The 23,077-nt window shown below is 38.4% G+C and overlaps 1 protein-coding gene across 4 annotated transcripts in view; it reads right to left on the bottom strand.

The window, feature by feature from the left end:
• The window catches only part of LOC131243314 (uncharacterized), a 135,474-nt gene that overhangs the window by 106,740 nt on the left and 5,657 nt on the right, over positions 1 to 23,077 (bottom strand). For all 4 annotated transcript variants that reach the window (XM_058242565.1, XM_058242562.1, XM_058242561.1 and 1 more), the window contains exons 3-5: positions 12,033 to 12,089; positions 10,284 to 10,383; positions 9,133 to 9,240 (exon numbers count right to left, since the gene is read on the bottom strand). In XM_058242565.1, the coding sequence (XP_058098548.1) occupies positions 9,133 to 9,240; positions 10,284 to 10,383; positions 12,033 to 12,089 (265 nt within the window). The remainder of the gene's footprint in view (positions 1 to 9,132; positions 9,241 to 10,283; positions 10,384 to 12,032; positions 12,090 to 23,077) is intronic.

Below are 23,077 nucleotides of genomic sequence, written 5' to 3' on the forward strand. Positions count from 1 at the left end.
TTACCACACGAAGTAGAGACCGTACATCCATATGAACAAAGAAGGTGTCTAACACCTTCCTTCTTTGTAACTGAGGTCCCTTACTCAGAATCTCCAATCATATTTCAGGAGTTAATTTAAAGCAAGAGAGTCTTCGGATTCTTTAGCTTTACGTATTCTGCAAGTTCTAGCCAACTGCGGGATTTCGAGTTAAGTGGCTAGTGGCGACTCCAAGTCTACTTCACATCAACAATCCAAATCAGTTCGATAACCCCCATCACCATCAGGAAAACGCCAAACGACAAAATCTGCATGGGCGCCGATTTCCCAGTGTTCACAGTATCAGCGATACAAACAATAATATCGGCCAATATTATTGGTATCGCAGCCAATGTTTTAAATAGCAAATAGTGTGTAGAGCAACATTCACTCCTTCGAAGCACGAGGTAGCATGCTATAAGCTACATGTTACTTCTAGATCTTTAATTAAGGTTGTGCTTGGTTGCACTAAATACCAAGAAATTTAATGATATTTTGCACTAAATTACAAGGACTAATAGTGAAATTTCATAATATATTGGTGCAATCAAATACAACCTAAAAAATAGGAAAAATAGGGAAAGATTAACTATAAAGAAAAAGAAATAGCACCAAAATTGGTATAATACTGTTAGTATTATTATTTTACTAAAATCATTGAAAAGATTAACTAATTTTTATTAAAAAGTAAAATGTAACAAATCATTGAAAGCATTAATTGATTTTTTATTTCATTAATTGCTTCAAAAAATTAATTGATGTTTTTAAATGAAAAATAACTTGCAATTTAAGCCACGTAGTGTGTAGTGTAGGCTATGTAGTGTGTGGAGTAGGTAAATTAGCATGTAGCGTAGGCTACATGGGAATCACAATTTTCATGAGCTACATAGCATTAAGGCTAAGCTACACTACATAGCTTAAGTTGCATGCTACATGGCGTAAGCTATTTAAAATGTTGATCGCACCATACCAATATGAAGAATTTGGGAGTAACAATTTTTACAAAATCTTGCATATTGTATTGATGATATCAACCATAATTTGGTGGTATCCAAAATATCGCAAGGTATTGGCTAGCTCACTATAGTATTTGCGCACTTCATCTTTGATACATGCATGTTGTCACATGTATTGATGATAAACAAAGACGTTCCAGCGAGAATAGTTAAAGATCAAGAAATTTGAAGGAATAAAAAATTAAAAAAAAAAACCAAAAAATTCAATCTTCTGGAAATTTTTCTTAGGTGATCTCTTCCTAGGGGTGTTCTAATAACTCCACTCAAGCATTATTCAAAATATCGGTATCGCGTTACATATCGCATCCTTAAGATATAGATATGTATCGGTTATCGCGAAGGATATGTCGTTTGTATCAGGTATTTTAGCGCACTTTTGGGGAAACATGGGGAAACATTGGGGAAATGGTTGAATTTTTCAATGAAACTTCAGGGATTGTTAAAAAAAACATTAATACACATTTTTAATTCATAACCTCTCAAAAAAGAAGTCCACATAATAGGTTTCCTTTGTATAGGGTCATAAGCTATGTTTTGTCTAACTGAACTAATGCAAGTATATTCAAATTGAATGCATAACATTTAGAGTGTATGTGACGATCATTTCATCAAACACTCCTAAATACTTCGAAATGACTCAATTGACAACTGGTTGAAGGAAAATTTTGAAAAAAAAAATTTATTTTAATAATTTTTAATTAAAAATGATTTGTATTTTCCAAAAATTAACAAGAACTTAACAAATCAGTAGATCAGCCCTTGTACATGCTTGATTTTATGTTTGGAGTGCAACGTTGCAACCAATTTAGAAGAAATTTGGGACATTTTGAATTTTCTCCAATTTTTCCCAATCGGACCACCTATACTCAAATTTCGAAATTAGAGTGTATGTGATGATCATTTCATCGAATACTCCTAAATACTTTGAAATTAGTCCTAATTGATATCTGGTTGAAGGAAATTTTCAAAAAAAAAAAAGGAGAACATGAAGAACCAATGGATATAGAAATCAAAGCTTCAACTCCATGATTTTTCATGCAAAACATGAAGAGCCAATGGATTTATAACCATTTTACATTGATTTAACATATATTCAAAAAAAAAGGGGATCGAAAATTGAAAATGCTCACTGGATCAAAGATGTGGGATATATCGGCACTACCTGTGCGTTTCGTATCGTGCAGGTAGGATAAAAGATATATCGTGGTATATATCGGCTGATATCGTTGATATTTAAAACATTGCGCTCAAGAACTCAAAGGTGAGGAAAGGTTGTTAAAATTCGTTTTCTTTCTACATGTTAACATGGATTTTTTGTAGAAACCCATTTTTCATGTATAGACATGGATTTGAGGGGGAAAATCAAATTCTAAAGGGAATGGAAGAAATTGAGAAAATGTAATTTCTCCATTTCTACCCTTTAAAATCATAACGCAAGTGTAGAAAATTTATATGTCGATGAGTGTCAACCGATCAACATATTGGCCACTCTTTCCTCTTTTAAAAAGGCAATTAATTTTTTAATAATTAAAATTATTAGTTTTATTAAAAATTGCAAAACAAAATTAAGATCATATTGATTATTGTATAGGAAATATGTAATGTGGAAATCATTACACATTTTTGTTTATAAAATTTTGAATATTTGAAGAATATTCAATTAATTAAAATAATATGAAAATTCAAAACTTTCAAAAACTCGTTAATTGCTATCTTTGACTTTCTTATCATTGCATCTTATTGTATAGGTAGTCTAAAATGTCGAGAAGAGGGAGGAACATTGGTTGGCAACATGTACAACCACTTGGGAAGAACAAGTCCAGGTCCAAGTGTAATTATTGTGGTCATGTCTCAAGGAGTGGGAGGAATTCTCAATTGAAGGAACACTTGGTAGAGGATTGCCAAAATGTGAAAGACTATCCTAGTGTTCTAAAGGACGTGCGCGAATGAAGAACACTTGATGCTCGATTACAACACAGAGTAGGAAGCACATGATGGTGGAATTAGAAAGGAGTTTCACATCCTATCTGAGGTCTATAGACCGTGGACGAGGAGAAACAAGGTGATGACTACAATGACATGGCGTACCCTAATGACTCTGTGATAAAGAGTGACAAGATGGCACATAGGATATGAATTAGATGCAATGGTTTAAGGATACTAGGCCTAGGTTTGAGGGGTCCAAACATGCGGTTGGCGGGCGCTACAGAGGGTGAGGGTAGTAGGAGGTGGGCAAAAGCAATAGATGAGAGGTTGGTGAGTTCAGGGCTGAGGTTGGGAATAAAAGGGCTAGAGTACAAAGCAATTGGGTGCGGGATACACCCATGGATCCATAGTTGTGAAAAAAATGAAAGTGTGAAATAGCACCAAATGCTATTAAAAGATGCCTAGAGTAAGGGAGGAGAGAGGAAGGGAATGGACTCATTCATATTAAAATCTTTTATATTCAATCACGAGCCAGATAATGGAATAGCCATCCCACACTTCAAGAACATGATTGAAAAAGTGCAATGTGCAGGCCTGGCCAAGATGCCTCCAACACCCCAAGAGATTATGTAGCATCATGTGGATGACCTAGTGTAAGAAATAGATGATGATTATGTTACTTTGATAAGGTCATCCCGAGAGACATACGAGATTACATTAATGTGTGGCGGATGGATGGGGCTCTCTAGATTGTCAATAATCAACTTCATAGTGCACTATTAAGGGATAAGGAAGGATGTGCAATACTAAAGTCCATTAATATGTCCAACAGAATTAAGGATGCATACTATAAATATAGATTGACACATTGATGAGGTGGGGTCTCAAGATAACTCCATTGACGCATTGATAAGGACCCCAATACCTTGGGATGAGGCCCACAAGACATTAGGCTTGCATGGTGGGTTGCATAGCCTGACCTTGATAGATGATGGTAACAGGCATATTTTGTCACCATCTCACGAAGGTGACTATGGCAATGGGAGTGATGGTGCCGATGGGGATTATGACAACAGGCATGATGCTTGTGGGGAGAGCTAGAGAGAGCAAAGATATGTAAGCCGATTCACTAAGGAGACACCCTTCGACCATGTCGCATAGGAACAAGGTGTTCATCTCATAGTTTTATGTAAAGTAGTAGAGCCAAGTAAGCATTTATTGCGTCCTAAGAAACAGCCACCATGCAACAAGGAGTCTCATGCATGGAGCATTCGGACCATTGATGTTAGTTCTGAGGGATTTCCACGTTCAATACACGGGTACTTACACCTACAAGATGAGTGGTTCCAAGGGTTATACACTCATTCATAGTCACCCTCCCAATGTTTTCAATATCTTGGGATATCACCAATATATCCCACAATATATATGTTATTCGAGTAGGGCGATACAAAACCAAGCTTTAATATCCATTTTTCATGGTATCGTTCAATATATCGCACGATGTTGCGATATATCGTGGATATCACAATATCGCGTGATATATCCACTCTCCTTTTATAAATTCTTAATGTATTGTATGATATATCGATACTGAGTGCAATATCAAAAGGGATAAAAAGTAAACTGACGTTGTTTTGTCTGGAAAATCTTCAAAATTTCACCCAAAAAAAAAAAAAAGATTTTTATTTTACAATAAAAAACTTCTTCCTAGTACATTGTAAGGTGATTTCAACCAATCCACTCTAATTTGTTGGAAGAAAATCTTCAAAATTTCTGTGGAATCGTGATCGAAAGCATCGTAAAGCCGGATTCTAAAAGGTGTGTATTTTTAGTTTTAATTCATTATTTTCATTTTTGTATGTTGTAAACAGTGTCAAATGGTTAGAAATTCATGATTCTTCACGTTTTGCATGAAAAATTATGGATTTGGAGCTTCGATTTCAAGATTTGGGGGAGATGGACCTAGTTGCAGAAAATTGGGGAAAATCAAAATTTTCCCAATTTTTTCTAAATCAATTGCAATCTTAGTGTCCAAACTCAAGCTCAAACATGTATATAACCTGATCTACACATTTTGGCAATTTAGGAATTTTTCAGAAAAAAAATTAATTAAAAAATGTATTTAAAAAAAAAACAAAATTCACAGGTTTATTTTGAGTTTTTTCCTTCATTTGCTTTTGAATGTAATGCTTGTGTTTCCATGCATGTTTGTTTCTTACATTTATAAATTTTATGATTTAAGTTTGACTATAGTTGCATCAGTTCAGTTAGACAGCACATAAATTAGGACCTTATACAAAGGAAACCTATTATGTGCACTTGTTTTTTGTTTTTTTTTTTAATTAATGCATGTATTGGTGTCTTTTTTAACAATCCATGAAGTTCCAATTGAGATATTCGACCAATTTTCCAATGTTTCCCCATGTTTCCCAACAACAACGATAAATTACACAATACAATTGATATATCCCGTGCAATAACCAATATGTATCCATATACCAAGGGTGCAATACATAACGCAATAACGATATAGAAAACATTGACATCACATACTTTTAAGCCATATTAAATGAAAACTTATTATGTATGCATTCTTTTTTCAATTTTTATAATTCCTAAATATGCAAATATGTGCATCTTAGCATCTCATGAAGTTTCACTAAAAAATTCCATCGTTTTCCCCGTGTTTCTCCGCATTTCTAAAAAACGATGATATCAATATTATTTCTCTATCCCCGGCAAGCGAAACTTGTCACTATTAATACTTCGAACACTAGCCATAGCAAATGTCAATAATAGTGTGAGCGGTGACAATTATTACGATACACACTAGTATTCTTTTTTTTTTTTCTTTTTTTTTAACACACGCGCACACACCCCACACACTCACGCTAGTGGAATTTCACCACCTATGGATACTCAAACCCTTGACCGGGTGTTGAAACTCCTGAGAGTCTACCACCCGGTACACACTAGTATTCACCGAGAAGCATACTAGTGAAATCTTATGAATACCAGCGATATGTGAAAGAGTACAAAACCTAGTATTATTAACTCATGAGATGAGCACAATACTGTTGATAAATGAAGCGACAATATTATGGCTACCAAGTGATGCAAGACCGATGCATGAACTGAGTAACATGTGAGATCAAATAGCCGAATTAAGATATTTAATAATTAAATATATATATATATAATTTTTTAAAAAAAAATACAAACATCACTATAATCATCACAAATATCATGAAAATCAAAAGAAAGTCATGCATAAGCCGAGCCTAAGCTACCAACATTGTAACTCAAGATCATTAAAATAAAAAGAAACTAGAATCCAATGGATGTAGGGACATCCAATTAGCATAGGATATAGTCTATTTCAAAATACGAAACCTAATACGACCTAGGGTGAAAATTAGGGTTTTGGTAATTTGGGAAAGTGAGAAATTTAGGTTTAGGGTTAGGGTTTCGGGGATGGAAGAAAGGGGTTTTGATATAATGATGGTGGGAAACCAAAATGAGCAGGTGGGTTTCACACATGTGGTCGTACAGTCACACGTGTGGCATGGGAGGATGGTTTTAGGTCGGTTAGGGTTTGGATTGGGGATGGGTATGGAAAAGTTGGGTTTGGGAGAAGATGAAGATTCAGGATGGAATAATTAGGAATATGAAAAGAAAATACCTGGATGGGGAAGAAAAGAGAAGGTGTGGGGATAGATGGAAACCTCACACCTACGTTGATGAAGATTAGCCTCGCACCAATCTTCCTTCACAAATCGCATAGAAGTATCTTCAAATCGCATGAATATGGGAAAAGAAAGCAAGAGCTTTTCTCTTTTTTTAATCACGAAATTCAATGAGGGAGATGTCACATGCCCTCCTCCTTTTATAGATCCAAGAAGTTTCAAAAATTACAAAAATCCCCCTGTCATGTGAACTTTAACGAAAATAGACCTACTCTAAATAAAATCAACTAAAACACTCATAATGTGTCCAAATATAAAATAATCAAAAACTAAATCCTAAAATATGATAAAGTCTAAAACTGATGTGGACGATCAATGATCAATGGCCCGATCATGTGATCCATGCGATCCAATGGCCCGATTGTCGTGTCCCTCCGATCCAATGGTCTGGATCACCCCATAAAGCAGCCCATGTGCATCTTCCTAGTGTGGGGTCTTCCAGATGCTCGCACATGCACAAGGAGTCTTCAGCATGATTACAGGTACTCGCCTAGCCATAGGAAAATCGGCGCGGCCCGCCTCCTCCTCTCATACGTACGTAAGGGTGTACGTGACGTGATGTCCTCATCACCAAGTGGTGACAGGGATTATGATTTTGATTCACCTTGTAACTTTGGGTCTAAGGCAAAGGTATATCTTTCACGCTCTTTATTTTCTTGTTGTATTTTATGTTTCATTATTGTATCATATTTGACTGATATGAACTCCACTCACATATAATTGCACTACCTTGGTCCGGAAGTAAATGGTTTGGGCCCATATATGATGAAAACCTATCTATTATGTTTTTTTTAATATATTTTAAGTCATAAGTGTGCAATCAAGTGTCTTTTATCATCTCCTAAGGATTCACTAAAAAAATCCACCATTTTCCTAATGTTTACCTCCCTGAACTTGGGATACTATCGACGAAATCTTCCACCATTTTACTAAAGTTTCCACAATGTTTCCCTCAAACAACGATACATTTCCAAGACTAGAAGGCCCATGCAATTAAGTCACAACTTCTAGTGAATATTTGAGAATGATGATGAGATTAAACATGAGGATTCTAACTCTAATGGCAGCAATGTTAACATGGCTAGCCATGACACTGACTTAAGCAGCTAACAGAGGCCCAAATCATCATGGCACATGTGAATGAAGCTTTAGCAATATAGTTTGCACTCTTTAAATTGTTATATCATATATTAGGTATTGTACAAGTTGTATGAGTATGAAAATGACTTCCACCAAAGGTAAGTGCTTAATAACTTGTGTTTAATAACTTGTGTTGTAAAGGGTGAATAGAAAACTACAGATAATATTTGTAATTAGATAGAGACATTACATACTTATCAAAAGGTAAGTGCTTTCTTACCCAAACAAATAAGTAATTTTACATACTTCGATGGCGTCAGCCCCAAAAGTAATTACTAATTGGATGAGCCATGTCAGACTCAGTCGAATCATTTTTTGTTATGACTGAGTCAGCAACCGATACCAAGACAAATAAACCATCACCACTACTGCACACTCTATTTTGGCACCTGGCCTGGTCCCAGATTTTTAAGATCCATGCAATATGTGTTAAGTAATCATCAGACTAACCAAAATTATTGCCACTACACCAAACAAGTGGATCAGATGACTGGCTTTGGAGTTGGTAAGGTTGAATTTATGAAGGGAATGAAATTTCATATAAATTTCAGTTGCTTTGCCGTTGCATCACTTTAGTGAATTTATCATAATGAAAAAGAAAACAGAAAAATTGACTCGCAAACAGTAAAAAGAAGTGAATTTAGTAAAATCTGAAGCAGTGCAAGAAAGAGGTACCTGTAGAATCACCTTCATGATATTACATGAATATGCAGGAAAGGAACCTCAAAGAAATTAGTGCAACATATTCAATTAGAATGCATTTTTACCCCGTTAAACTTCACAGAACTTCTACCATCAACATCAACGAAGAAAATATTTCTAACTTAAACATTACCATATGAAAGCAGGAAAGGAACCACAAAGAAGTTAGTGAAACATATTCAGTTAGAATGCATTGTTACCCCATTAAACTCTACAAAACTTCTGTTATCAACATCAATGAAGAAACTATTGCTACCTCAAAGATTACCATATGAAAGCTGTTTATATAAGGCTCTATTGTTCGCCTACTAAAAGTTAGAAAATGATGTGTAGAAGTCAAACACAAAACCAGACACTGCAAATCTATTGATACCAATGGATAACAGACAGCAATCATACCAATATGAGTTCAAAGTCAGTGCAATTTGAATAATATGTGTACCAGGATGGTGATGTAACTCCCATACCATACATTACATATAGAGAATAGACTCATTTTCCTTGTACCAACAAAGAACGTCATTTGAAACAAGAATGCACAAGATTCAATATCAGTAACTGACTCTAATCATGTATCTTACTTGTTGGACTTGTCCGCGCAATGTGTCGAACTGATCCGAAGTGCAGCAAACATTGCCAGTAATTGTAGGGCATAGGCTTTGTATCTTTGAAGAAAGCAACTCGTTTGGCTGGAAAGCAAGTCCAAAAGTCAAGTGAATATTATGAATCAAACTGCAATAAATGTGTGATAAATATGTCAAACAGAAAGAATATTGCTCGTACTCAAGACAGACATGTACGTGACACTGAGTATAACCAGTGTTTTAAATATCGACGATATCGGCCGATATATCCCATGATATATCTTGTATCCCACCTGTGCGATACGAAACTCACAAGTGGTGCAATATATCTCACATGTTCGATCTGGTGAGCATTTTCGATTTTCGATCCTTTTTTTTCTATAAATCATGTTAAATCAGTATCAAATTGTTGCAAATCCATGGTTTTTCATGTTTTGCATGAAAAATCATGGATTGAGAGCTTCAATTTCGAGATTTGGAGGAAATGGGCCGAGTTGTGGAAAATTAAAATTTAAAAAAAAAAAAAAATCAAAATTCCCACTTTCTTGCAAATCAGTTGCAATCCTGGTGTCCAAACATAAAATCAAACATGTATATAACCCCATCTAGTGATTCTTCTTTTGCTTTTGAATGTATTGTGTGTGTTTCCACACATCTTCTTACATTTATGAACTATATGAATAGACTTTGAATACACTTGCATCAATTCAGTTAGACAATGCATGCGTTAGGACCCCATGCAAAGAAAACCTATTATGTGTACTTATTTTTTGTAATGCTTTGATTTATAAATGTGTGTTGATGTCTCTTTTAACAATCACTGAAGTTTCATTGAAAAATTCGACCAATTTCCTCATGTTTCCAACAACAGCGATACATTACGCGATACAACCGATATATCCCATGCAATAACCGATACATATCTGTATCCCAAGGGTACAATACATAACACGATACCAATATTTCGAACACTGAGTATAACTCAATATTGAGAAACAACCTTCTCTAGATACAAACCATCCGGAAAGTAATACCTTGTTATTACCATTAAATTACGTTCAAAGGCAAATTTAAAGTGTAATGCTCCAGGAAGTGAATATTTACAAAGAAGAGTAATATACGAAATCTATAAGAATGCTACCAAATACCTTTACTGACGGGGAACCATACGGGCAGTTCAAAACCTTTCCATCACGACGTTGTCCGCAAATATCGTACATGGAACAATACTCTTCTGCATGTTTTTCCCTGAAAAGAAGTGAAAATAAACAGGAATTAATGAGATCTAGCTTCTCTATCAGAAGTTACTTAGAATTGAGGATAAAGCTAGCAATATTTTCTTCTACAGTTGCTCGTGAGATGCACGTTCACAATATTTTAAACAGCTGCTACCAGGCTGCAAAGATTGCTAAATAATTACACCCTTCTCCCTCACAGCTCTTCTGTGATGAGCCAATGACACTACACCTAAGCCTGTTGTTAACCATTATTTGTCCATTCAACTGTTACAAAATGAAAATATAATCCAACTCACAATGAACTGAAATGTGCATATGGAAGAGTATTAGGGGATTTTCATGAACAGTCATATCATGAAATATGAATGGGTAATACACCCTTCACTAACATATCTATGCATAATCTTTAGCCAGGAGTAAAATTTCCCCAGACTTTATGTTTTGGAGTCACTTAAAACTGCATTATGAAAGGACATGGGAAGAGTTTCAAATAAGAACTAAAGCATTTAGGTAAATTTACAAGGAACCAGCCATTCTTCATGTGGTACACGCTCTCCACCTATTTATAATGAATTTGATACTCTTGCCAAGGATGATGGTTGATACACAGCCAAGAAATTGTACATGTGGAATAGAATAAGCTCAAACTAGACGGTATAAATCATGGACCATGATTTGGATGGATATCGAACCCAGAAGTACATTCATTTTATTTTGTAACTAGCTTATCGGTGGACGTAATGGACCATTAAAATGAAAAACTGTTAATACCCTAAATTCAACATACAAACGCTCATTAATAGTCGAGTTTGTATGCACATCACCCAGCTCTCTCAAAAATTTAGAGAACCAAAAAAAAAAACAAAAAAAAAACAAAAAAACAAAAAAAAAACAAAAAACAAAAAACAAAAACAAAAAACAAAAAAAAAAGGAAAAGAAAAGAGGAAAAGAATAGCCAAGCCTATGCTTATTTGCTAAATGGACCACGCTACTTACAACGGAAAATAAAATAAAATTTACAGGGTGAGAGGAGATCGTTTGAGTAGTTTCTACAACAACAATAGCATGGAGGAAAAGAACAGCCAAGCCTATGCTTATTTGCTAAATGGACCACACTACTTACAACGGAAAATAAAATAAAATTTACAGGGTGAGAGGAGATCGTTTGAGTAGTTTCTACAACAACAATAGCATGGAGGCAAGCTTGAGGCTAGGGGTAAGAGATCTTCAGCTTGACCAAAAAAATCAGGTATATGTTTGGACACCTCACTTGAAATGTCCAACACGCAGCACTTTTCAGTGGCATCAACAGGACACTTTGTCTATATAGATTATGAAGTATATGTGGTGTCCAAGAGTGTACAAGCGTCCTCAAATGTCAGGATGGCCGAAACCTAGAAAGTGGAAGTGTCCAAGCAACACTGATAATTACATAAAAGAATATAATAACAAATTATACTGAATAAGATCTTTTAAATTTTCTCGAACTAAACGAATGTTTCTTTAAAGTGAACTCTGCTTTTGCATCTCACTTTGAACCAGTACTTCTTAATGGTAACAATGAAATCTAGTAATAATGATGAAAGCTAATTAGAATCACACTCATAATACAAAAACTATTAAACTTATGACGGGAAGAGCACAGTTCAAGGATGACACCTATCCACACCCTCCTTGGCAATAGAGTTTGCAAAAGTGTTAGCTTCATGTGGAACACTACGAAAGAAACAAATGTGAATCAAAGATGCAATAGATCTAATTCCAGCGCTGAAAAGAAAAGCCTTCAACATTGGACACAACACACAAATAACCAAGAAATGGTGTCCCTGGAGTCAATACAGTAACATAGCAAGAGCACATTGTGAATATGGCAAAAGAAGGATTTTGATTCTACTTTGTTTTGAATCTCATGTGCCTAAAGTGCTACAGAAGACAGATTTTACTTCCCTTATAAGTCCAGAGAACAACAATTATCCCAAAACTGGCCAGATAACCTCTCAAGCTGACATTAATGTTTAGCTTCCATGAGCACACCAGTAGAAGCAACCAATATGTGCAATTTTTTGTTGAATCACAAGCTTAATGTCCGTAGACCAATCCTTGGAGGATCCGCAAACAAGCACCCACTATATTGGAGGCAGCCAATAGAAGTGCCAAACATACAAGACAAAATTTTGATATACGAAACATTAGGGGCCTGTTCGGATCATTGACTACCAAAGTAATGTGGTGTAAAACTCACATCATTACTTCTTACCTTTGATTGGATACATGGAATGCAAAATCAGTTACATAACAGCCGTAACGGTAACGGTAATGGTCATAACTGTTATGCGTTACAAGGCCAAAATGGCCATTACAGAAAAAAGGTCTGTAACGGTCTTGTAACAATTTTTTAAAAAAATAGAGTCGTAACGGCCCATACAGGAGGCGTAGCAGTTGTTACAGCCCATATCGTAACAATAACGGTGGTGGCCATTATGGCCATCAGTACCGTCATGGAACACCTTGATTGAATATTGCCAACTATCAAATCATGGTAATCCTTCAGAACCACCGCATGGCATGGATTGGCATAGGTGTGTTGATGTGGCATAGTTTCGTGGGCTCCACCATGATGTATGTGTTATATCCACACCGTCCATCCATCTTGCGTGATCATTTTATGGAATGAGACAAAAATGAGGCAAATTCAAAGCGGAAATGGACCACACCACAGCTAGTAGTGGGGATTGAACACCTACCATTGAAAACTTCTTGAGGTCCACGGAAGTGTTGGATCTTCCTCATTTTTGGGGACACACCCTAAAACGATATTGCAAAATGAATGGACGGTGTGGATAACACATTTTGACGATATTACGTGCAAGTGTATCTAACCAGTGAAAGTATATTACATGTCAAAAGTGGAGATGCGAGAGGAGTGTTGTGTACAGCCACTATCATGTTTTACTTCCGACTACAGTACTAATGGTAATCATTACTCATTTACCACACATTACTGTTGTAATTGGTAATCCAAACAGGCCCTTGATATGGTTATTTCATTCTTTCCTAGTACCCCATTATATGGTAAAAGGAAATATGCCAAGGGGCATCCACCACTAATTCACATGGGGAGCCCACCTTGTTGGGTATATAGAATCAAGTCCATACCCTTCATCTGCCCTGGATGAAAGGCCTAGACAAAAACAAAAATCAGTTGTTATGCAACTCAGGTGGGCCCCAATGAGAATCGGTGGGAGTCCCTTCTCACCTTGTTCCCTCTGTTGTGGCCCACCAGAGTTTTGGATCGAGCTAATTTTCAGGCCCCAAGGCTAACCTGAGGAGACGCATCTAATGGGTGGCTTGAAAGTGATGCACACACAACATAAACCCATCATTTACTCAGTACCACCATAAGCTTGCGATGTTACAACACTAGAACACACCTCTATATACACAAGTATCAAAGAGCATATCTTCCAAGCCCAAAAAAATAAGTATACCATACAAGGCATACAAATTGTAGTCAGCAAGACTTTTTTAAACCCGAAAAAACAGAAAAAAATCAGAAAAAGGAATACAAGAGACAACAACTTGTCAATGTTTATGTTCCTAATATATATCCAACAGTGTGTCAAACCATTCTTTGGCAAGAACGTTGTATGTCGGCTTCACCTACTGCAAATTTTTTTATTTTTTTATTTTTTTTTGTGTCTTTAAGCCTCTAATTTCAGTGCTAAAGTAATTGAGAACTAGAAATTCTTTGGTAGATCATCAATTGTTATTGTAATGGGTTTTCTTCATATCATTAACTATCCTAGACCTTAGCCATGAATTCAAACCATTTTTCAACCAAAGCAATGAAGTATGCATGTTCCAACCATATTTTCTCACACTGAAAAAGCCCAGTCCCCAAGTTGATCAATACTTCTCTATCAACAAAATCCACAAAGCCCTGCATTTCAGTAGTCACCAACATATCTCCCCACTTCTTCTATGAAACCTAATGAGGTGGTTGTTACCAGCAATTGACCAGGGTAGATTCCACCTGACTTGTACATCTTCAAGTTCAAGCCAAAGAGCTGCTATCATAGCTCATTTGCCCTCTTTTTTTTTTCTTTCTTTTTTTTTTTTTTTCCTTTTTTGAAAGGCATTCATCTGCTCAATAATGATGTCACATTTTACCAAATTCAGGTTCCATATAACAAGAATCCCACCAGATCTACAAATCAAATTTAAGAGCGATCACAAAGATTCCCATCCCGCACAGGATGAACATCCAATGCAGCAACAATCTCTCTTCATCTCCTAAAGCATCAAAATCTCATCTTATTCCTGTGAACGACTTCTTTGACCACCAATCAGAAGACCAGTCTCCACATTCTACAAATGCAATACTTTTTTCGAATAATTTTCAAAGCATTGTCTTCCGCTCCCACCTTCAATCATATTTCGCAATAGATTCTAGAGTTCGAGCTTGTCATTTGTTTTTGACTGCAAGGTTTCTAAACTGCTACCTCATTGGAGCATATTTTTCTGCTTTTTAAAAAATAAATAATAATAATAATAATAATAATAATAATAATAATAATAAAAAATAAATAATTTAAAAAAAAAAAAACAGATCTATATCTCGTTTCTATTGATAGAAAAAGGGATTTACAGCCATTCGGGTGGGCCCCAACAAAAAGGAATGGGCCTTACCTATCATATGCTAGAGATGAACAAAGGAAAAATAACAACAGGCTAGGAGAATGTGGAAACCAAATCAGGGGAGAAACATCAAAAGCGCTTCAAGCAGGGGGAAAACTGGAAAGGGCGGACGAGCAGGGGGATGCAGCAGCTAGCCGGGGCAGGCAGGAGCACAGATAGATGCCACCCAACTAAAAAACAGAGAACAGTGGCCACCTCAGGAAGTGCTGAAAAACAAGGATCCGGAGGTAGCCTAAAACAGGGTCATCCCACACCCTTCTTGTGGAAGCACTGTCTAATCAAGCCCAAGCCAGCCTTATTCAGGGTCAAGGAGCCCCTGACTGAGGCAGGGAGGAGGGCAGAGGAAAGGAAAATTGCGTTGGGCCTACCACCACTTGTAGATTTGGCGAGAGCATCTGCGGCGGAGTTCCCTTCTCGAGGAGTAAGCTGGAAGCGAAGATTCAGTTGATCGATGAGACTATGGATGTAGCCAATACTATACCAGATTTTCCAGCTGCCTAGCGAGAGCCGATTGGATGCCGGCATGCCGCTGCAAAGATGGCTTGAGAGTCAGTTTCAACGAGTATGTTTGAGAGCCCAAGGTTGTGACAAATCTGAAAGGATGGGGTTGTGTCCTCCATGCCCAAAGATTGGAAGATGAAAGCTTCCTGAGAGGAGGGATTGGAAAGGCTCGGAAGAAGGTTGTCAATCTGTTTCAGCCAAATAGAGATCTTACAAATGATTTGAGCTACCACCATTCTATGGTTATCAAATCTAGTTTCATTTCTGCTCAACCAGAGCTCCCAGACTATGAAGGTGGGAGCCAATCCACATAGAATCTTCCCTTTCGACGATTTGCTTGCAATTGAGGCCCATTGCATGAAGCGGCTCTGAATGGACTGGGCAGGGAAGAGAGGAACTAAAAAAAGGTGCGAGAAGAAACTCCACACCTCACTGGCTGCCACTCCCTGGCATAAGAGATGGTCTAAGGTTTCGACATCCGTTCTGATGGCTGAATTGTGCTGGGTAGGAGAGGCTAGGGGGCTGACACGGGGATGTTGAGGAGGGAGCTGAGTCATTACAGCAGGATTCATTTGGACGCTAGAAGGATACCAAGCTTCTGGATGGAATAGTCGATCGGGACCGCTTTGTGAATAGTTTTCCACATGAAAATTGCAATCTTGGGAGGAGTTAGCTTGTTCCAAATCCATGAGGTCCACTTCTGATTGGGGTGACACAAACGGACAGAGTTCCACGCAGACTTGAATGAAAATTTACCTGAGGAGGTCGAAATCCAAACCAGTCGATCCTTCATTTTGAAGGGGCGATACCACTGTTAATAATCAGACAAAAGGCCAAAGGAGAGAGTAGACTGTAAACGGGAGCGATTCCGCGATCCCGAAGTGTCCCAAAAATCTTTTACCATAACAGTGGTGTCAACATCTGAAATTGGCTGACGGCAGAAACCTGTTAGGAGCCCTCTTCCGGTCCAGAATGGAGTGAGGCAGAATTTTCTGCACGTCCTTCCAAAAGGCTAATCCTTCATATTTGTACAGCCCATTTCTGGTAATAAACTTGTGAAGGTATCTTTCTTCGAAGAAACTAGCCCAAAGTGACTTCCCTTCCAGCAGTCTCCACACCATCTTACATCTACAGGCTTGCATGACATCGACTGTCCTCCTAACTCCAAGACAGCCCTCTGACAGCGGGAAGCAAATGTCGAGCCACTTGATCCAATGATGTTTATTTCTCCCTTCCGAGTATCCCCAAAAAAACTAAGAGAAGGCTTTATTGATGACGCAACAGGCCTTCCTTGGATATTGACAGCTGAGAGAAGGTGCAGCAAGAAGCTAGAGAGAACATGTCTAATGAGAACTAGTTTGGCCGCCTGATTGAGAAGTCTTGCTTTCCAGCTTGCAACTTTGTTCTCAATTTTGTGAATGAGAGGCAGAAGGTGGACTGTTTTGATTTTTCCTTCAATCATCAGGACCCCCAAATATTGAAAAGGGAAGGAAGCTCAATGGAAGCCAGACAGAAGGGTAATCTAGCGAGCCTTGGATGCGGTGGCTTTCCGCAACAGGAGGAAGGCACTCTTGGGAACGTTGACTTTTTGACCCAAAGCCTGCTCATAAGCCAAGATGAAATGTAAAAGCAAGCGCATGGATGATTTTCTGCCATTAAGAAAAATGATTGTGTCATCAGCATGTAAGAGGTGGGTGATGGCAGGAGAGGATCTGGGGAGCTTAAAAAGTTAGCATGCCCCGATAGAGAAGAGATGGGTCAGGCCTCTACTAAGAACTTCCGCTACAATTATTAAGATGGTTGGGGATAGTGGATCTCCCTGATGGAGGCCTCTAAAGGATTTGAAGAAACCAAAGCTTCCGCCGTTAATGAGAACCGATTACCAACAGTTTTCCCAGCAATGTTTAACTATTCGGATCCAATCAGAAGCGAAGCCAAATTTGAGAAGAACTTGGGAGATGAAATCCCATTCCATTCGATCGTATGCTTTCTCCATATCCAACTTGACTATAATGTTTCCGCCGCGCACTTTTCTGGGTCAGGGAGGTTCTGTGATAGGAGAGGTAACCAGTGATTCCTGTTGTTCTGTGAAATCAATCCACAGGTTCATCCCAGTAGATGAATCTCCTAGAGAAATGACTGGGGATGGGGAGTCGAGTTGAGAGAATGAAGAATTACTGTTTGGGTCTGATCCTGAATCAGCTTATCTGCTATCTCCATCTGTCTTATAGATGTTGTCTAATCCGAGATCTTCCCGAAAGGAATCCTGAATGTCGCCCGGCCAGCTCCATCTGCCGAGATCCTCTAATCTATTGTCCCTGGTCATGATGATTTGGGCCATCTCATCCACTGGGGGGTTAGAAATGCAACATTCCTTCCTTGATTTATCTGTGGCACAGATGTAAGATGTGTTGGGGGGTTGAAATTGGTAGAAGGGGTGGGAAAAAGGGTGGGATAGGTGAGAGTCAGTGGCCTGCTGATTGGGGTGGGCCCGTGTATCGTGCCTCTAAGAAGGGGAGGCCGAAGAAAGGGCTGGGCGAAGAGGGTGTTTGTCTGGCTGGGCTCTATCTTGAGAGGGCATGTGAGAATCGGCGGTGGAGTAGGTGTGAATTGGAGTATTGGCTTGGTTGAGGGAGCAAGTGAGGATAGAGACAAGCCTCAAGTGGTGAAGGTGTGCCAGGGAAGGTTGACGTAGGGAGGGGGATCGCAATTGGGTTGTCTCATCACCTAATGAAACTGCTGATTGGAAGGATCTGAGGACCCATTGTCCGGTTTCCTCAATGGGGGGTGGAGGGTGGGGGGAGGTTGCTGGAAAGGAAGCCTCATCTGGTTGTTAATCCCAGGGGAGAGAAGGGTAGGCTTCGGTAAGACGGAGGGTGTAGTAGCGTCTGGGGAAAGGTTCAGGTCAACCTCTCGTCGAGCATCTGTCGCGAATAGGTGGAGATTCAGATCTGGCTATTGGTGAGAGCTCGGTGGGACATTATGTCCAACATGTATGACAGTATTCTCAGTTGCCTCGTGTTGGGAGGTTAGTGGGGCATTTTGTCGAACATCAAAGGGGCTGATATTGACTACCTTGCTGTGGGAGGTCCGGGATGAATAATCTGGGCAATTGAATTGAGGAGGAGATCGCAGAGTAGTTGAGATAGCTTCCCGGGAAGTATGAAATGTCTGGAATAGAGATGTAGGTTCAGCTTGAGCGACGATCGAAAAGGACAATCTGTCTACTTCCAAGTCTAGAGCAGAGCAAAGATTCATTTCCAGGAATGGGATTATCTTCACCCGAGCAAACATCAGGAAAGTTGCCTGTAGGGCATTGGAGTCGATCTCAACTATAGCACCAAAGGTGCTGGCAATCCGATCTATCGTATGTTCGCACCATGCATGAACGGCCTGTGATGCGGATCCAGGTTCCTTTATTGGAGGCCACCATGGACAGACCCCGGGGCTTGACAGCAAAGAGAACCATAGATTGGTGAAGGAGAGAATCCCACTCAAAGGCAACTACTTCAAATCTGGACTGGAAACATATCAAGAATGAATTGTGGGAGATTCTGGCGATGTCAACTCTGGACGCACCAAACGGAGATGTTCTAAGAGATCTAATCAGGTGTATGACCGAGAAGTCGGGCCTAGAAGCTTCCCCAACAAGGGCGTTGGCTAGTTTCTGTCTTCTGATGTCCGAAATCCATTTGGGAACAACTAGCTAGCGTACATCGGTTGTAACAGCTCTCTCTCGATGGGTCACAGCTGCATAATCCATCTTTCGGATTTGGTTGTTTTGGGGGGGCGGTGGCGTCTTCCTAGACACGGACATGGGCATCGTGGATGAATATCTTTCGGCCCCCAAAATTCATGCCCTGTAGCCTGGACATGGTTGCAACAGCATCTTCCTCACAATGGAATCAAACAAAGCTGAAACTTCTACCGAATCCCAATTTTGATAGGGTCGACAGATATACGTCTGAAATCCGTCCAAATGTTTGAAATGTGGATCGGATATCCTCGGGAGAGCAGCGGTAAGAGATGTTTCCGACGAAGATGTTGTGTGGAGATGGGCGAGGGCGACGGCGTCAGACAGTAGACCAGTCGCCATCCATCAAATTCTGACCTTTTTTTCCTACCCTTAATTCTCATCATATATGTTGCTATGTTCCCCTCCTCCTCCAAAAACAATTTTATCTACATCGCCCTGCACCAAAAAAGCACCACTCACCTCCAACTTCACAAATCAAAGGTTACCACACCAACTCCATCTGTGCTAACTAATCCTTTGCTTGCCTCTTCGTCTCTCCACAATATTCGAGAAGCTTGATCGCTCTCAACAAGCAATCCTCCTTATTTTCAACAACCAGCTCAAAATCCCAAGCAATATTGATTTAATATGATCATCTAGCATAACAACAATTCGACATACACCTTTACACGCTAAATACATGCCCACTTTGCATGTGTGTATAGTACTCTAGTTGGCATAAGGTGGACAATGCAATGAAGACACCTAGGTGGGAAAATCAGGAAAATTCCATTTATCAACCGACCACTTATATGAGAACAATGGACAGGTAAAGAAGAGGGAGAACTCACCATTAGGAAAAGCAATATGAGAACAACCAACAGTTAAAAAAATTACAACCACCCACATTCAATATACATTTGGCCCTCCCGAAGAGGACACACCCTATTTCTACGTCAACTTATGGTGGGTATCACCTTAAGCATAACTCAAACGCCCCGCACATGTTGATTTAATATATATTAAGGTGCATACGGAGAGGGTATGGAGCCAGAAAACCTCAATGTAATGTTAAAGGCTTTATCATCTTCATCATCTTCGCCTTGTCCCAGCCATTTGGCATGACTTTGTGAAATCTTTTTTTGCTAATCTTTTTTCCATCAAAGGCCCTATCCTCTGTAAATGTACAAGCCTTCATATCCCTTCTCGCCACCTCAAGCCAAATCCTTTTAGGTCTTCTCCAATTCATCTGTACAATTTGATTTTATTAAGAACATACCCAGTAATTTCTACATCCTTTGAATTATAGAGCCAAGGTCACAAAACACATCACTTCGTTGAATCTCTTGTCTATGGATTTCAACTAAAGTCCCATTGCTATAGATATTCTTACCAAATAGAATCACAAACACTACCTGGGTTCTGCTAATTTCCAAAATTCTAAAGCATAGCTCCAAACCTACATTTTAGGATTTTCTCCCTCTCTAGTCTTGTCAACTAGCACCATGTCACCAAAAGACAACATACATAACGGAACCTCTTACTGAATACTATTAGTAATTCACTTATAACAAGCACAAGAAGGTAAGGGCGTAGTGCATACCCTAATATAAGAACCTGCAGTAAAGGTAACTGGTCAATCTCACCACAAGCCATTCTCATTCTTGTTGTAACAATGTGTTCATACATGTCCTTACTATATATTAAAGCCAGTGTTTTAAATAGCATGTAGCGTATAGCGTGGCGTTTGGCCATCTATAGCATGCAGCGTAAGCTACTTGGAGTGTAGCATAAGCTACACAATCCTTAATATTTTTTAATTAAAATAATAGAAAATATGATAAATTTTACGAAATGCATAATTTCTATGAGTTCTTGACTACGACTTTGGATCATCAACCACTTATTTCCACGCAAAATCTCTCTCTCTCTCTCTCTCTCTCTCTCTCTCTCTCTCTCTCTCTCTCTAAGTGTGACATCTTTCTTTCATTTATTGAAACATCACAAATTCATGAGATAGACCACAATATGGATGGTCCGGATTGATCTAAGTGCTCTATCCACGATATGGACCACAATTTGGATGGTCCAGATTGATCTAAGTGTTCTATCCACGATATGGACCACAATTTGGATGGTCTGGATTAGTTTCATGTAGTGCCACGTATCCTAGGTATAAGTCATCACCATTTTAAAATAAGTGTTAAACTAACATAGAAAAAACACTTTAAAAAATGATATTTCAGGTAGCTTACACTATGCTACGCTACATATAGCGTATGCTACATGCACTGTAGCTTACGCTACGAGGGAGTTACGCTACGTAGCGTACGCTACAGCGCTACTGAAAACACTGATTAAAGCCTTCTAACAGAAAATTATAGAGCCAGGAGTGAACATCGTCAACAATGTTGTATCATTTACATCAAGCATATTTCCATTGAACAATCCCGGTTTAGCTATTGTCAGTTATAATACTCATACATGAGACAAAGACAATGGCGAAGCAGCAATATATCCTGTGTTGATCTTACACATGATATACGTAAATGCATATGCCACTCATTTTGTAGTATCAAGGTGCCACTATGTATTAATAGTTGGGACATAAAAGCTCCATAATTACATTGTTACTGAGTTCTGAATTTCTTCAGAATGAAGTCACATTTCCCATCATGGTCAATAAGCTATGAAACAGGGAGACCACATTTTGAAATTCTGCGAAGCAGACATGTCCATATCCACTCTGGAACTCCTTGATATGGTTAATATTAAAAAATAAAAATTAAAATTAAATTATGTTTGATTTTTATTTGTGATTTAAATAAATGAATTTAGTTTTATTACTATCACTATTTCTTTTCTTTTACATATGAAAATTGCAAAATAGTATTTGAAACAATTACACGAACATGTTGACTAATCCGATGTTTAAAGACCACCGTGTCATGTCCAACACGGACACACTCACTTTGTCCCAAAGAGAAAAGGGGAGCAGTAGGGGCTGGGGAACAACAAGCTACAAGAGCCACACCATCGGCCCCACAGGGAAAGAAAAACGTACCGACAGCCCGAGCCAAGCAAAACAAAGACAAAGGCAAAAAAAATTTTCACTCAAGTATTTCAAATTGATAAAACAAACCAAACATTTCACCATCAAAGATAACCTAACTAAGATCAACCCCTTGCGTTTTATGTTCCAAATTGCAAATTCAGATTATGGGTCATTTGTGATGCGAATCACTGCTTCTACATATCCATAATTATGGTTCTATACTCTTAGTGTTGATTATGCTTCTAGAGACACGAGAATTGTGGCCTGCATGGCTTTTGTATGATTTAAATAAGAAATATAATTGGATAAAGGATAAAACTAAAAAATCAAATAGTCAGGCCTCGAACCAGTAGCCTGACCTGATTCTTAACTGGGTCCAAATCCATGGACCCAAATCCAATCCAATTATTAATTAGGCCTCAAATCTGGATCCAGATCCAATTAAATCAAGTCAGACAACCACAGATGCAGGTGTCCATTGATGTCTCTATTCTCAACTTGATCAGCCATACTGTTTTTGTCAAAGAAACATTCCCCCTATATCGGCAGCAGAGCACTGTGAATAAAGACTCCACAGCAAGCATAAAACTATGTTTAGTAGATAAAGGGTAGGAAATTAGTATTTTTGCAAACCATATCAAAGGTTAGAAAATTAGTATTTACACAAATCCTCTTTTAAAAAATGGCACATTCAATGTGATAATTAAAGTGGAA

The sequence above is a fragment of the Magnolia sinica genome, chromosome 4, assembly GCF_029962835.1.
Source record: "Magnolia sinica isolate HGM2019 chromosome 4, MsV1, whole genome shotgun sequence".
NCBI classification, from domain to species: Eukaryota; Viridiplantae; Streptophyta; class Magnoliopsida; order Magnoliales; family Magnoliaceae; genus Magnolia; species Magnolia sinica.